Source organism: Lethenteron reissneri, chromosome 17, assembly GCF_015708825.2.
Source record: "Lethenteron reissneri isolate LAM-NWPU_2019-01 chromosome 17, ASM1570882v1, whole genome shotgun sequence".
Taxonomy (NCBI): Eukaryota; Metazoa; Chordata; class Hyperoartia; order Petromyzontiformes; family Petromyzontidae; genus Lethenteron; species Lethenteron reissneri.
Window position 1 is genome coordinate 11,265,497 of NC_083795.1, and position 14,564 is coordinate 11,280,060.

Here is a 14,564-nt window from a genome sequence, read left to right on the forward strand (position 1 = left end):
TCATTACACACAAAGTACTTGCCACAAATGAATCACAATAACTTGCTGATCTCAAGGAACATAAACCATCACGTGATCTCCAGTCATTCTCATCAGCGGGTTTTGCATAGCCATCGAACAAAGACGGTCACTGCATCGCGCGCGTTCAGATGCGCTTCTGCGGCCGTCTGGAATGTTCTTCCTTTCGATATTAGGAAGCCGCTGGAAATATACACTTTTAAATCTCGATTGAAAACTAATTTCTTTCGAACTGCTTTTTTATGTTTCGATTCCATCATTGGAACCTCATTTGCCAGTAGCAAAATATGATCATTCTTTTTTTACCCTTTTATCTGGCAACAAAACTGACACCTTTTTTACATGGAGTCATTCATTGCATTCCGACTGCAGGTATTGTGGTCAATGCAAACATGACTCCTTGTAAAAAAAAGGTGTCAGTTTTGTTGCCAGATAAAAGGGTAAAAAAAACAATTATCATATGTTTCGATTGTTGTCTTTTTCCCCGCACCTCCGATTATCACGATTGAGTACGTCGTGCGAAAGAAGTTCAACATACATACAGCGAGCATCTGCCGCAGAGACGGGAGCGGCGAAGTCAGCTCCAATTATTGCATCACGGTACAATGAGAGATGGTGACAGTTTGCGGGGAGTCCTTCATGGAGGGGTGGATGGATCGTGGCTAGTGATTGACGATGATGTCAAGCTAGCGAGGGGTTGCAGTTCCATAAGGCGAGGGGAGATAGCCATATTTACCAATGCCTTAAAAAACAATTTTATTGTGTACATTTTTATTAAAGAAGACTTGAAACAACCGCTGGGTACATTGAATACAATTTTACATCGCAAGCGACAGACACAAACTTGTGATCACTCCAGATGCGCTCAAATTAAACCAACCGACGTTCGCCTTCCAGATTGTTACAACTAATCCCCCAAGAAAACAAGCATTTGTTGCTATACAGTATTGTTAATATTACATTTTATATAGTTTGTTCTTTTTTTTAATATAGCATTGTAATTATGTAGAAAAAAAGAGAAAAATAACGCATAACAACCGCTATCATACAACTCCACGTCGGTATACATTACACACTACATCATGTGTTACTTTCAGTGAGATCTAAACGGCGCAATTTCTGGTTTAGAAACCGCAGCAACTTATTGAGGCCAGGTTTTTAGAATGTGTGTGTACGTATTTATTTATTATTTTAGCCCCCCCTCCTCTCCCCATCGCTCTGCTACCCACCCAGCCTATAACAGCTCTAAATGACTTCCACTGATCTGGCTTGAAAGCACAGCACGGGCAAAGTTGTTAACACAGCGGGCAGACGTGCATCGAGCCACCGTCAGAGCCACTCAAAACCAGTGGAAGCCACGCGGGCGGGCACATTTATCAATCGGCAAAATGTACGGTCACATGTGGCCCACGTGGCGTGTAGGCGGCAGGGGTGTCCCGTGGGACCCACAAAGTCTTAGGTGGCAGGGGAATGCATTTTGCCGAGTCGATTTTTAGGTTAAACATTTTTTTTAACTCCTCTCATGCATCGTGTTCACTGTGGTGGACCGACTGCTGTGAATTATATGACAGGTATGAAATGATATTTATTTTCTTTTTTCTCAAACAAATTCTGTGGGTGTTTCTTCTGACTCCAAATGTCGCATTAACATCACAGATAATTGGATTTTTTTCTCTGCCACAAATTATGTATGTGAAAGTGTTAAATTCGCGATGTAGCAGCGTAGCAGCCATCAGAGGCATGAATTGTACACACAATGTATTTACACTGTATGTACAGGGACATGGAATAATGTTGTTAGCATATGCATTTTATTGTATGTCTGTTGATGTGTATGTTGTTTGCGTTGTACGCTCGTATGCAATGGCTGGGGTCCACAATTGTTGGGTCCAATACGGGTCTCTAAAAATTCTAAAACCACCGTTTTAGTAAGATGTCTTGGCATATTTTGAATCTTAAGTTAGTCGGCCAAATCCCTCTCTTCATGAACAGGCCAAAACGCATTGCTTTGGCAATTTGCCTCATTGGTAATTGAGGCTTAGGTACTTGTTTTAGAAAATCTGGAAAAATGTACATTTGTCAACATGGGAATCTGGATCCCAATGTATATGTATTTGTCGTTATTGTTTATAATATGAATGTAACCTAATCGCGCCAACTGGAGTTGCTTGAGATGTTGTTGCCTATGGTGGCTCTGCACGTCACTCCCACACGTGGCACGGGCACCTTCGTCAGTGGCAGCAGAACAAAGTGCACATATCCATACTCGGCCAGCTTTCTTGGGACGTCTCAATTCCCACGATGACATTTTATACCACCGTTCTTCCTTCTACTGGAACAAAAAGAAAACGTGGCCATCGATGTATGCATGTATATACTGTATGGGACAGAGAGCACATACCTTCCCCTGGTTAATTTTCACCCTGATAATTCGCCCAGCGTGGAAGAGTTAGGTCAAAATACCATCTGGAGGAGCTATATGGAGTTCCGGCTAGTTGAGGTCCTTTCCGCCTCATCAGCAGCGGCATGAGCAAGCAACTGTAGGGGTGCACCTTTACCTTTTGAATTCCCCTACCCGGACAATATGCCAAATGCATTGGAACATTTCCTATAGCAGTCGTTACTCTGGACGGCTACAACACTGGGTGCTTCTTGTGTCTCTCCTCTCAAAGCACAAGGTGCTGGGAAGCTTAATTGGGGGTTTTCTCCTAACTTCATCGCTGAAGGTCCTATGACATTCATTCATTCATTAAATAACGTATATCTATTTTGACCATGGTTCGTTAAGCTGCACTTCCAGAGCACCCTTATAATTTTCGTGAATATTCCCATGGGTTGTCGTGGGTAAAGTGGACTTGGCCACAGTAAAATCAAGTGCTGAATGGGGTTGTTATTTGCGATCCTTTACCCTGATAAATCACAAACCCTGCTAATTTCAGAGGCGTTCGTTGGCCCCCAATTCTCAGAAGCGTTCTGCGCTTGTGTATAGAATCGACCACTTGCGTTCACTTAAACAGCTCGATTTTTACGTCGGGGTTGAAAGAAATGAAAATTCTGTGCTTGGTTTAATAAATGTTCGGATCTTCTTTCATTATTTCGGGTTTGTTTTGGTCCAAATTTGTCCACCTCGTGATGCCTCGCGCCCAGTGACGTTAAAATTTAAAAAAGGAAAACTAAGTCTGTTGGGCTAATTAGACAAAAAAAAGACATTTAATAATACGTAAATTGTTTAAGTTGTTAGTACTATTATACCTTTATCGATAGCCTTATCCTGTTACAATTCTGCTATACAAAAATACAGAAACAAATTATAAATAATATATTAAACGTTTCAAGCCTTTTCTTTTTTTCTCTCTCTGCCAGACAGAAGCCGTTAATGGTGTTAGCTCAAGCGGTATATCCAAATGCGATACATTTGCAAACGACTGCATTAGTGCGTGTCTTCTAGAGTTTTTTTGTTATCACTATTAATCAAATAAACAACAACGAATGCATTTGAATTGAGCAAAAGTACACGCTGGCGACAGGAACCAAATGAAGTTTGGCGAGAGTCGTTAAATCTGCAAGATTATTGGCAAAAGGGCGGCGGGTTGGGGTTTCTCGTTGGGTATCCGACGCACCTGTTGATTAAAAGTACGCATCTGTTTTTTTTTTCCAAACCAAATCCAAACAAATACTGGAGAGTCAATACCGCACTGCACACACACCAAAAAAAAAAACCTATTTCAGTAAAAAAAAGTTACAGAAACATTTGATTTACACAGGTTAAAACAGTTTTTCACTATTTCGGGTCAAATCTACAGACAGCAGTTACGTGTCGTTCAGACGGTCTGTTTAAACGCTCCGATGTTTGCACTCACAATTTAAGTCATTACAAAATCCCCCACAAACCACCTGGTGGAAAGTCGTAAAACTCAAGACGAAACAGGCGAAAGCGAGAGGTTACCGAGGCCGTTTCTTCTGAAGTCACCTCACACTTCTTCACTCGTAATGCCTCCCTTTCCCCCCCCCGCCCCACTTCAAGCTGAACTCTAACATCCGGAGTTGACGACTCGTTGCAGGAACGAAGAGTCTTGAAGTCTTCTACGGATAGCGGTGCAGACAAACAGTAAAGGAGTGGGAAAAGAAAAACCAAACTCCATTGTCTAATGTATCATTATCATTATGATTCCTCTGTTATAAGATCAGTTTTTTTAAGAAGTCTGTGAGGCGGCTTTCCTCATTGGCTTTTCTCTTCGTAAATCCGTGGAGCGGTCAGATAGGTCACGGGGGTGGAGGTGGCGGTGATGTCTCGCGCATGGGACGTTGTCCTGCCCGTCGGTAGCCGCGCGCAGGCGCTGAAGTGGGTGGTGGGGTCGGGAGGGAAGAAGGGGAAGCTTCTGGCGGACGGGGATTTGATGCGGAGAGGCGAGCGGATCCTCAATTTCGGCAGAGCCTCAAACTGCTTCCGCGAAGCGACGTGGCGGCGACTTCAAGGCAAGACTGTGTGCGCCCCCCCCCCCCATGTTGTGATTGGAAGGTTCTCTCCCCCCCACCTATTGAACCACGTTGAAGCTAAAAAAAACAACAACCGTTCGGCTAAGAGAAATGTGATTCTGATTGAGCTGTGGAATAATAAAAAAATATCACCGAGGAATAAATGTACAGGACGCATATACGGTACGTGAACGTGCACCCCGTGTTTCATAACGACTGTAGTTCTACCGTGAACACCTTTTTAAATGTGTTCCTCCTCATCTCAAGTCGTACGAAAGTGTGCTTGTTAGAAACTGGGCCTCCTGCACCCTCCTTTAAAGGTTCTCCCATTCACACACGAACCGACTTACGGCGTGCACTCCGACTGCGCTACAGATCCACCTGCTGCCGCTTACATCCCTGTGTTCTTTTTTGTACGGAGCCCTGCAAGTTCTACGCAGGCACTGCTGGAGAGCCACGACCGCCCCCCCGCGCTGGCATTCATCACGAAACAACTCCGCATGTTGTTCTGTGCAATAAGTCCTAGTACTCGTTTGTCCTTGCATTGTTGCTGGGCGTCGCTTTGAAGGCGCCTAGACTCACCTCTCGAAGGCGAATGGAATAAGAGAATTAACAGGTCGGTCGGTCGGTGCGGTGGTGGGGTATAAATGTGCAATCGCTCGTTTACGCACGATTGTGGGGTGGGTGGGTGGGGGGGGTAGAGGAACTGCGCGGAGCCATCAGCCCCATCTTTTTTATGGGTGGCAGCGCCCACAGCCGCACTTAACCACCTTCTCCACCTCCTCGAAAAAGGAGGAGCCGTCGGTGCACTCGAAGGCGTAGCGGCGGCGCTTCGTGCGTAGCGCCGCGCAGCACTGACCGCCGCCACCGCCACCACCACCGCCTCCGCCCGTGCCCTCGCAGCTGCCCTTGCAGTCGACGCGCGACACCTCCTGCACGCTCTGGCACGCGGCGTAGCCACGCTGCTTCTGCAGCCTGCCCAGCACGCGCTCGCCGCGGCACGACACTTCTGTGGGAAACGGTGGCGGGCGGGGGGGGGAAGGTGGTCCAGACCACGTAAGGGGGAGGTGGGGGGGGGATGGTGCGGGGGTAGGTAAAACAAACAGGAGCGTTAAAACAAATGAGGGGCATGCGATTTTGCTTTCCGCAGTTTTTTGCCGCCGACTATAAATTGTCATTAGCCTAACGACAGCGGGCAACGGTTAAATTGTCGACCGCACATTAATTTAAAGCGGCGGGGCGAGCGCGCGCACTCACGCACACGGTGGCAGAGCCGTGAAATGTATTTTTGGAGATTATAATGAGGGCTGGTGGGTGAAGGTCTTGGCGACCTTTCCAACTGCATCTGAATCTCGCGCGAAGCGCAGACCCTGTGCGACGAAGGTGGGAGGGCGACGGACGAAGCTCACGTGACGAGCGACACGGTGTGGAAAACCATGCCGTGACCGATGTGCCGGGTTTCCCCAGCGACTGAGGAATCACACCTGGAGGAGCGGCAGTGCCCTAACAACCCAAGGGACTGGGCTACCACGGGAATAGTGGACGTATGGATTCCTGGCTGTGTCAGGGTAGGGAGGGTTTTGTATTATTGCAGCAACCAGAGCAGCATGTTTCTGTACAAATCTCATCGCTATCGTCATCAATGGTGGATGACGGCTTCCCCAAGCAGTAGCCATCTCTGATTTCGTCACTCCATCTCTGCAGTGGACGTGATCTTCGGTCTATACTTTTCCTTTAGGAAGCCACTGGAGCTATGCACTTTTAAATCCAAATTCAAAAGTCATTTGTTTAGAACTGATTTTTGTGTTTAGTTTGTTGTCCTTACCCCACACCTTCTATGAGCACGGTTGACAACGTATGGTACGAAAGAATTCCCGCATTTCTTACGTAGTCTATTTAACACTTAGGCTTTTGCGACCAATATCATCCATAAGAGTTTGTTTTTTGGGGTTAGATCGCGTAAATATACTAGTACAGCACACCGGTGTGCTGTACTAGTGACGAATTAGCACATTCTGTTGACGTAACAACCCTTACTAGTTGGCTGTGTCGGGTGGTGGTGGGTTTTAACGACACATTTATATATTTACACGATCTAATCCAAATAACCTCTTATGGATACATAGTCTATGTTGGGAGCATGTTGGTGACCACTGTACGAATAACCGTTCTTCTCTAGGCATATCGGTCGTATGTGTCGCTCGTTCATTGTCAGCAATCATCTGCTGAACCCAATTGTGAATATTATTCCCAATAATATTTACAAAATATTTACTGAAAAAGTGTCGCCCGCCTCCCCCGCCGACGCTCGCCCCGCAAAGAGGTCTCCTCGACGGCGCTCGCACGATGCTCCTCACCCCTGTCACAGTTGTCCCCGGTGTAGCCGGGGCTGCACTCGCAGAACGGCTTGCCGGCACCCGAGATGCGACACGTGCCGTGCTTGCAGCGTACGCCGCGGCACGGATTGAAGAGCTCGCGCTGCTCCTCGTCGCACAGCGTGCCCACGAAGCCGTCGGCGCAGCGGCAGCTGTAGGAGAACGCGTCGAGCGCGACGCACGCACCGTGCACGCACCTGGGGGGAGGGCGGGGGGGATAACCGTGAAGATGATGACAAGATGATGTCCTGCACCTCCGATTAGCATGGTTGGCTACGTACGGTGCGAAAGAACTTCAACATATGTATATACAACAATAATAATAATCGTGGTCCTGATTGCTATGATGAACGTATACAGCCGAAATGATGTTAGTGAAGTACATGCACAGCCCTTTTGTCGATCCACTGCTGGATGAAACCCTCCCCGTGCTGTGTGGGTCGTGGTGATAATTAATCAGTGGTGAGTCGTATCTGAACGAGTCCTGGCCAGTGTGGTGAAGCAAGATCAAAGACAAATATCCGCCGCATAGCCTTAACAGACTGTTGGAGCAAGTATTGTTAGCGAGCGCCTATGAAGGCCAACAAGGCACGCGACAGGATGGGTAGCCAGAACCACACCTGGCCGCGATTGTCTCTCCGGTACTCATTTAAGGCCGAGCCGACCTAGGCAAGGCCCAGGACCGGTTCATGCGCGGGAATCAAACTCGGGTCGCCGGCGATCCGTGGCGCGGCTCATTGTGCACTGCTGTCGCCTCTGAAGTACGGTCAAAACAACCCCCCACGATAGACGCGACGCCCACCCGCGATGCAAACTGCAAAAGGGCGGCGGTGGCAGTGTCGCGCGTCTCCGTACTTGTTGGCCTGGCAGGGGTCGCCGGAGCGCTGGTCGCACTGGGCGCCCGTCCACCCGGCCTCGCACTCGCACGTGTGCCCCGAGGGGCCGGCGGCGCGGCAGGCGCCGTGGGCGCACGCGCCCTGCTGGCGGCACGGGGCGCAGCCGGGCAGGATGCCGGCGGGCGGGCGGCCTGGGGCGCGCAGGTCCTGCAGCTCGTCGTTGATGTAGAGGTCGCGGATGCAGCCGTGGAAGCCCATGCCGTTGCGGTCGTGCATCTGCTTGAGCGCCGCGCTGTTCACGTCCGTGGGCATGCCTGCTCGGAGGGGGGGGGGGCAGAAGGAGCCGCCGTGCGGTAATCACGCGGGGGCGTGGGTCCTCATCGTGGCAATACCGGGGAGCCAGAAGCGCCTGTCGTATTTGCGAGTGGATGTTCACCATGTTTTGTTATTAGAAGTTAATATTCACTTCTCGAGATGCTTTAATTGTGCCGAAACAAGGATTTTTATTAATTATATATATATACAAACTTCCATACCAGCATATCATCAGATATCCGGCCGGGTGGCTCAGTACAGTGAGCTGCTCGCAATCGCAAGGTCGTGAGATCAAATCCTTTGGAGTCAATAAAATCAGTATCGCTTCGTGGGCAAGTCAATGCTGGTTGTCCTACGGATAAAAGTGCCCTCATCGTAGGAATGTAGAATTCGCTCCTATTTAGAAAAAAACATATACATTATTTTGGCCTTTCCCCCAGTATTATCCCAATTGTGCTAGCATATCATAAAACAAGGTGTATATTTGGAGCTCCCGGAGAGTACTTTCCTCATGTTATAGAAGGGAATATCACAACAACTTCTGATATCCCTTCAAGTGATCATTGATCTACACACTAAGGGCAGTACTTTCCCACCCGCTCTACCATCGTGAGTAAAGTTCATCACCTGACATTCTATCCGATATTTTAAATGTCGCGGACATGGGGATTTTTCCAACATTAAGTGCAGAACCAAACTTAAGTCAGTTTAACACAAAGGCTTTCGCGAACAATATTATCCATAATAAATGTCGTTTTTTGGGGGGTTCTATCGCGTAAATATTTACGTGATCTCTTTACGCGATCTAACCCAAACCTCGCCCCACCATTTCTTATGCAAATTAATTTCGACAAATAATGTATTTTAAATTACATTTTGTATTGTGGGCTTACTCACCACCGATGTACAGGGGCGACTCCAGGGTGAGGGAGGCTGGCTTGCCCAGTTTGATCATGGTTTTGGGGGAGCCTCCGTCGATGGACAGGTTCACCATCTGTTCCAGCGTGACGATCTCCACGGTGTGGAACTCCCCGTCGTTTATCGTCTCCAGGCTGGTGCACACGGCAACAGCTTGAATCAAACATCTGCTTTCCACGTGATCGTACTTATGTATGTTGAACTTCTTTTGCACAGTACGTAGACAACCATGCTTAAGCGGAGGAGCACAGCATCATCATCATCATCATCATCACGAGTCATGATCAATCCACTGCTGGATCAATGCCGCCCCAATTTAGCAACATCTCTCATGAACCTGTGATGTAACATATCTACGCCCAGCACTTGCAAAGAGCTGAAATCATCGCTCCATTTCCATGGTGCCTGTAATCTCTGGTGCTTTCCCTGTTTGGCTGGTTTATATAACACACATTAAAGGTAGCTTATGCCAGGCAAGTATCGTTTCACCTGCCAGCAACTTTAATTCACCAATTACGTATTTATTTCATTCATGCTATAAGTAGATGGTCAAAACGATAGAGAGATATGTCGTTAAAAAAGCCATTTTTCTGTTTGAACGAGACAGAGTCAATGGCATAATTTTGCTTTCCATTTTCAAGTTAAGAATAGACTTTTAAAGACGCCCGAAGAAAGTGTTTGTCAATATTGAATCAGCATTTGTAAAAATGTATACAATAACCTAGCGAGTGAGGGCTAAGTAATACATTGCCAAACACTCAAAAACGGTCACCGCTTCGAGTAAAGCTGCGTTTTTTAAAACTTCTTTTGTGGATGTAAATCCTCAGGCCTTGCATTGTGTACCTTTCTAAGCCTGCACTTTGCGCTTTCACGGTGTCCTGGCCAGGTGCCGTACCGGACGGCTTTCACCAAAACAACGATGAGTGTCCTCCTTTGTGTTTTATTGTTTGGCCACTCCATGCCAAAGCAGCGGCGGCAGCAGCAGCAGCAGCCGCAGCAAGAGATCGCATTACGGGCACTGATTTCATTTGCTAAAAAACAGTTCTGGGCTTGCAATCAATCAGTGGCCCGGAATCGCTGGAATTGAACTCTGCATGTACAGAAAATGCAAACCATCCCATTTTGGAAAACATAAATACTTTCGTTTTTTTTTGGTGATTTATGGGGGAAAAAAAATCTGAGCAATCCGAAAATTACGATATTTTAGGGTAGCTTTTCCTTTTCCTCACTTCCTGTTTCATACATCATCGCGATATTTGAGGGCTACAAAGGCAGGCCTCGTATTTCGCTCGTGCTTAAATTCAGCTTTCGTTACAAATTCCAGGTGACTTTTTTTTCACGAAAAAATAAAGCATCATTATTCCACGCCAGCTTGTGTTTGTCCCGTCGTGAGTAGCAACAGGGTTCTCCAACAGACAAAAGCGCTCAACAGAGTGCATTTTCTCATTCAGGGAGGATTAAAGCTTAAGGCTTGAACGCGAGAGTGCAGCATATGGCTCGCGCCTAATTTATCCTGGCATTGTGTTGCAGAAGTCGTCGTCTCTGTAGTTATCAGTCAGGAGGAAAACCCGTGTGTTTGCGAGATACTCGTCACATTTTTATACAGAGGATTCTTACATTCTAGTGATTGCATTGCCACCAGGTCCACTTTCACATTTCACACAGCTAATCAGGAACCGGTCGATATTTCAACAAAAATAACGTGTTGATATCGGTCAATCCGCTGCTGGACGAAGGCTCTCTCTCCGATTCCCTCTCCGCCTCTTGCACCAGCTGTCTTAATCCTAACCCTGCAGTGCCTGCTAGTATCTCAGCAGTGGCTGGAGAAAGGCAGGAGGGGGCTTGGTGTGTGTGATACCTGTCTGTCGTGTCGTCTCGCACGGACGTGTACTGCTCGTGTGTGGGTACGTGTGTAGGAGCGCGTGTAGAAGTGTGCATGTGCGTTCACATGTGTGATCCTGTTTGCGAATTTAAAGCCCTTGTCAACGTACTACTAGTTGGGGGCCTCGCCACGCTCCGTCAGTTATAAGGGTTGTTTGACCATACTTCACCACGCCGGTCAGTATGGTTTGGTGAAGTGGGTGAGTGGGGGTGTCCATGCTGCATGCAGCTGTCACTTGCCACAGATTTCTGTCATAGGTGGGAGTTGAATGGACCAACCGCTATGTTTCCACTTCACAGCCATCCCTTCACCTCCAGACTCCACTTCTACCCTCCACCCCCCATTCATCATCATCATCCATTTTCAATCCACTGCTGGATAGAGGCCTCCCATCCTGAAGTCCTTGTGGTCCAGTGCTGCTGCAATTATCCACCGATCTCACCACCGGTCGAACTCTTTGATGTGTTCTCTCCTCCGGCTGTGATGTCACCGCCAAATATATTACAAGTATCATTTTATATCAAATTTACTTTGAATTTCATTTGAAACGGAGAGGTTTGATGAATATTGAAAGCCAATTCAAAGGCTTTGCAGATTGGCCAGGATCAGCTCACTTAAATAGACGTTGGGCAAAAATAATTGTTTTGTCATGCCGTCACATTTCTGTTGCAATATTTAAGTGCAAGAATAACCCAACCAAAGAAGAACCCAGAGGCTTTACACTCCCACAGAAAATATGGCACAACGCTGAACCGCATCTGCACATCATGTGGCCGTTTGCGCCTAGCTCCTCCATAAATGGGGGCTGATAAAAAAAATCCTAATTGTGTGACTGTGGAAATGCAGCTCAAACATCAGAACACCTTCTCAATCATAACCCCAAACGATCTTATCCTGGTGATATCTCTGCTATCAACTCCATGCCACATCAAGGAATCAATGGGATCGCCAACTTGCACTTGGAAAATCCTACACAGATGTTTCTGTAAACCATACGAACACGAACGTCCGCTGCAAGTGGACCCAACAATGTAAACGCTGTATATACACTGCTGTCGCTGTTGCTATGTCCTTAATTTTCCTGTCTTTTAATTGGAGTTTTGTTTTTTTGCATGAAGTTACTACAGTCATCGTCATCCCGTTTAGTGGAACACAATGCCATCCGCCTCCTTGGACCACTGTGAAATTGCTTTGACACAATGCAGGCTGCTTCTTAGTCTCTCATCTGTTTCTTTGGGGGCAGTTTAGAATGGCAAATGCTAAATGTCAAAACGCAAGCTAATTGTCAAAGGCACCATAAAAAGCACAGCTTGCAGAAGTCATTGTTTTAGGCACATCCTATTTATGTAATGTTTCTATTATGGTATGTGTATTTATATGTAACAATAAAAAAACATCTGCTAATACCAATAAAAATGATAAATACCATTATTATATGCTTTGGAAAACATCTATTCTCATTTTGTATACAAAAAATATGTTGAAAAAGTTTGACATTTAAAGCGAAGTTTAAGTTTATTTCAAGGAAAACAGAACCCCTTCTTGGCTTTGCTACATTTCCTGCTATTAGCGTTGTAATTTTTTTTTTAAACAGCAGCATCGCCTGAATACAGTAATGGCCAACGTTGAGATGCAGTGGCAAATAGTGGCGCGGATTAGCCGGCACTGGCATTAATGGCAAACGAGCGAGTGGAATTTTTTGTTTTATAATTTACATCGCTTCAGCAGAAGCTCATTACTCAAAAAACAGAAAGGAATGTAAGAGGCAAACTTCCCCTTTGTTTTAAGTAAAGCATGGATGGTTCTGGGGACTGAAAACAAAGAAAAAGCCTCTCACTTTTACTCGGAAGACAATTTCCAAGTTCTCGGAGAAGCAGCGTAGGCTGGGAATCAGGGGAGTTCTTTAATGGGTAAAAAGCACAGTCTCAAAAAAATGAAAGGGACGAGGCCTGCCATAGCACTTTCTCCAGCCTCGCGCTTGCAGCAGAGTAACATTTTTCAGATCAAGTTTAAGGAAGCTCTGGTGACCTCACTTTGCAGGTGATTTCACCCGCGCCACAAATCCGATAGCAGCTTCCATGCACCCGCCGCATTTTGATTATGTTCCTAAATCCACCATCGTTCCTCTCTCCAAAAGCCACCCGTGAAATCTAAAATCCATTTCCTCAGACAGAATCTTGGCTTTGCCCCTCTTCAGCACTGTAGCTATCGAGCATGCAGGCAATTACACACTCGAGAGCCAAGATACTGCACGTGGGCACACAGGTCAGAGGTGCCCACATCACCAGGCCATGAAGTAGGGCTCAGGTCCTGGGCTAAAGGTGAGCACTGGCGGTTGGCTGGGGGGTCCTGGCAGTGCCGGCTCTAGGTGTAGACGACGTAGACATTCGCCTGGGTTTTGTGGCAGATTGTTGGGTACCCAGGAGGGGTGGCAATGCTAAATTCTGATAGGCCCACAGCAATTGCCCCACGTGCTTCTTTCGCACCATACGTATTCAATTGTACTGCCACTGTCAGGGCTCATGCATTGCTGGCGAAACCAGTAGATCGGGTTGCCACCTATGTGGTTAAAAAACCCGGGACTTATCATGGCAAGAAGGGTATCTCAATACTGGAACAGGGGAGAACCACATGCACCTGCGTTGTCTTTAGCGGTGTATGATTACACAACTCGCAAACACGAGGCCATTTATGTCCGATTTTCCAGGACATCTAATTAAAATAGATAACGATCCTGGGAAAAACCAGGACAGGTGGCAACCCTAATTTGAACTTTCACTGCAAAGGATGTTAATTCGCATTTGGAAACAACTGCTCGATTGACTGTCAAAAAGAAGGAATTGTGTTTAATTAAAAGCAGCGGCCGCTTCTAGCACCTGTAGATGGTGGGGTTGGGGTAGCTGCCCGTGTCGTAGCTGAGGCGCACGCGGCCGCGGTAGATCTCCACGGCGATGCGCTCGCTCACGCCATTGTACAGAAGCATCCCATTATCCTCGTCCGTCGCCACCTGCATTCTCAGATCGGACGCGAGGAGCCTGGTCGTCAGGAGAGGGCACTCTGATGTAAGGCGCTGGAGGCAACAAGGACCGAAATTGCTCGCCATGCCTGCAGGTATGTATGTTGAACTTTTTTCGCGCTGTACGTAGCCAACCGTGCTAATTATAATTATCGAAGGTGCGGGTCACAATAACTCCTCAGTCTGCTTCTTCCCTTGCGCTTCTCCACCTTGGAATTCCCTCCCATCGTCCAAGTTCTTACACTAACCTTGCTAAATTCCAGACATTAGTAATTCCCATCTGTTACACCTGTTTTGCTGCTGGCCACTTGGCATTTCGGGACTTTGGGTCTGTGCTCAACAACTGTGATGTACAATATAGATGAACATGCTTGAATAACAATATAATAAGACTATTCATATTTACTCTTACAGCTGTGACGGTCTCCTCTGATTCATCGGCATTGTTTGACTATACCTAACCACGCAGCACAGTTATAAAAAAATAAGCATAACTGAACCTTATGGACGGACCTCGGGGTCCTATAAGCCGCTGGCTCTCGCATGAACTGCGTTGCGACGTTATTTTATGTCTGTTGAAGGCGAACGATGCGGCAATCTATTCCTCTGGACGAGCTCTACACGATGCGCTAATCAAAGTTTTGTTTCTTCTGCGCATTCGTCCTCGCTGCTGCGCTTGGACGACACGACAATAGAATGATCCGCGCCAGGTGGGTCGCGGCGTTTAT

The 14,564-nt window shown here is 47.0% G+C and overlaps 1 protein-coding gene across 1 annotated transcript in view; it reads right to left on the reverse strand.

Moving 5' to 3' along the window:
• Nucleotides 1-771: 771 nt before the first annotated feature.
• LOC133343488 (slit homolog 2 protein-like) overlaps nt 772-14,564 on the reverse strand; it is a 187,947-nt gene continuing 174,154 nt past the window's right edge. The window contains 5 exon segments of the mRNA XM_061553143.1: nt 772-5,503; nt 6,852-7,066; nt 7,725-8,019; nt 8,918-9,072; nt 13,697-13,827. Coding sequence (XP_061409127.1) covers nt 5,229-5,503; nt 6,852-7,066; nt 7,725-8,019; nt 8,918-9,072; nt 13,697-13,827 — 1,071 coding nt within the window. The 3' untranslated portion in view covers nt 772-5,228.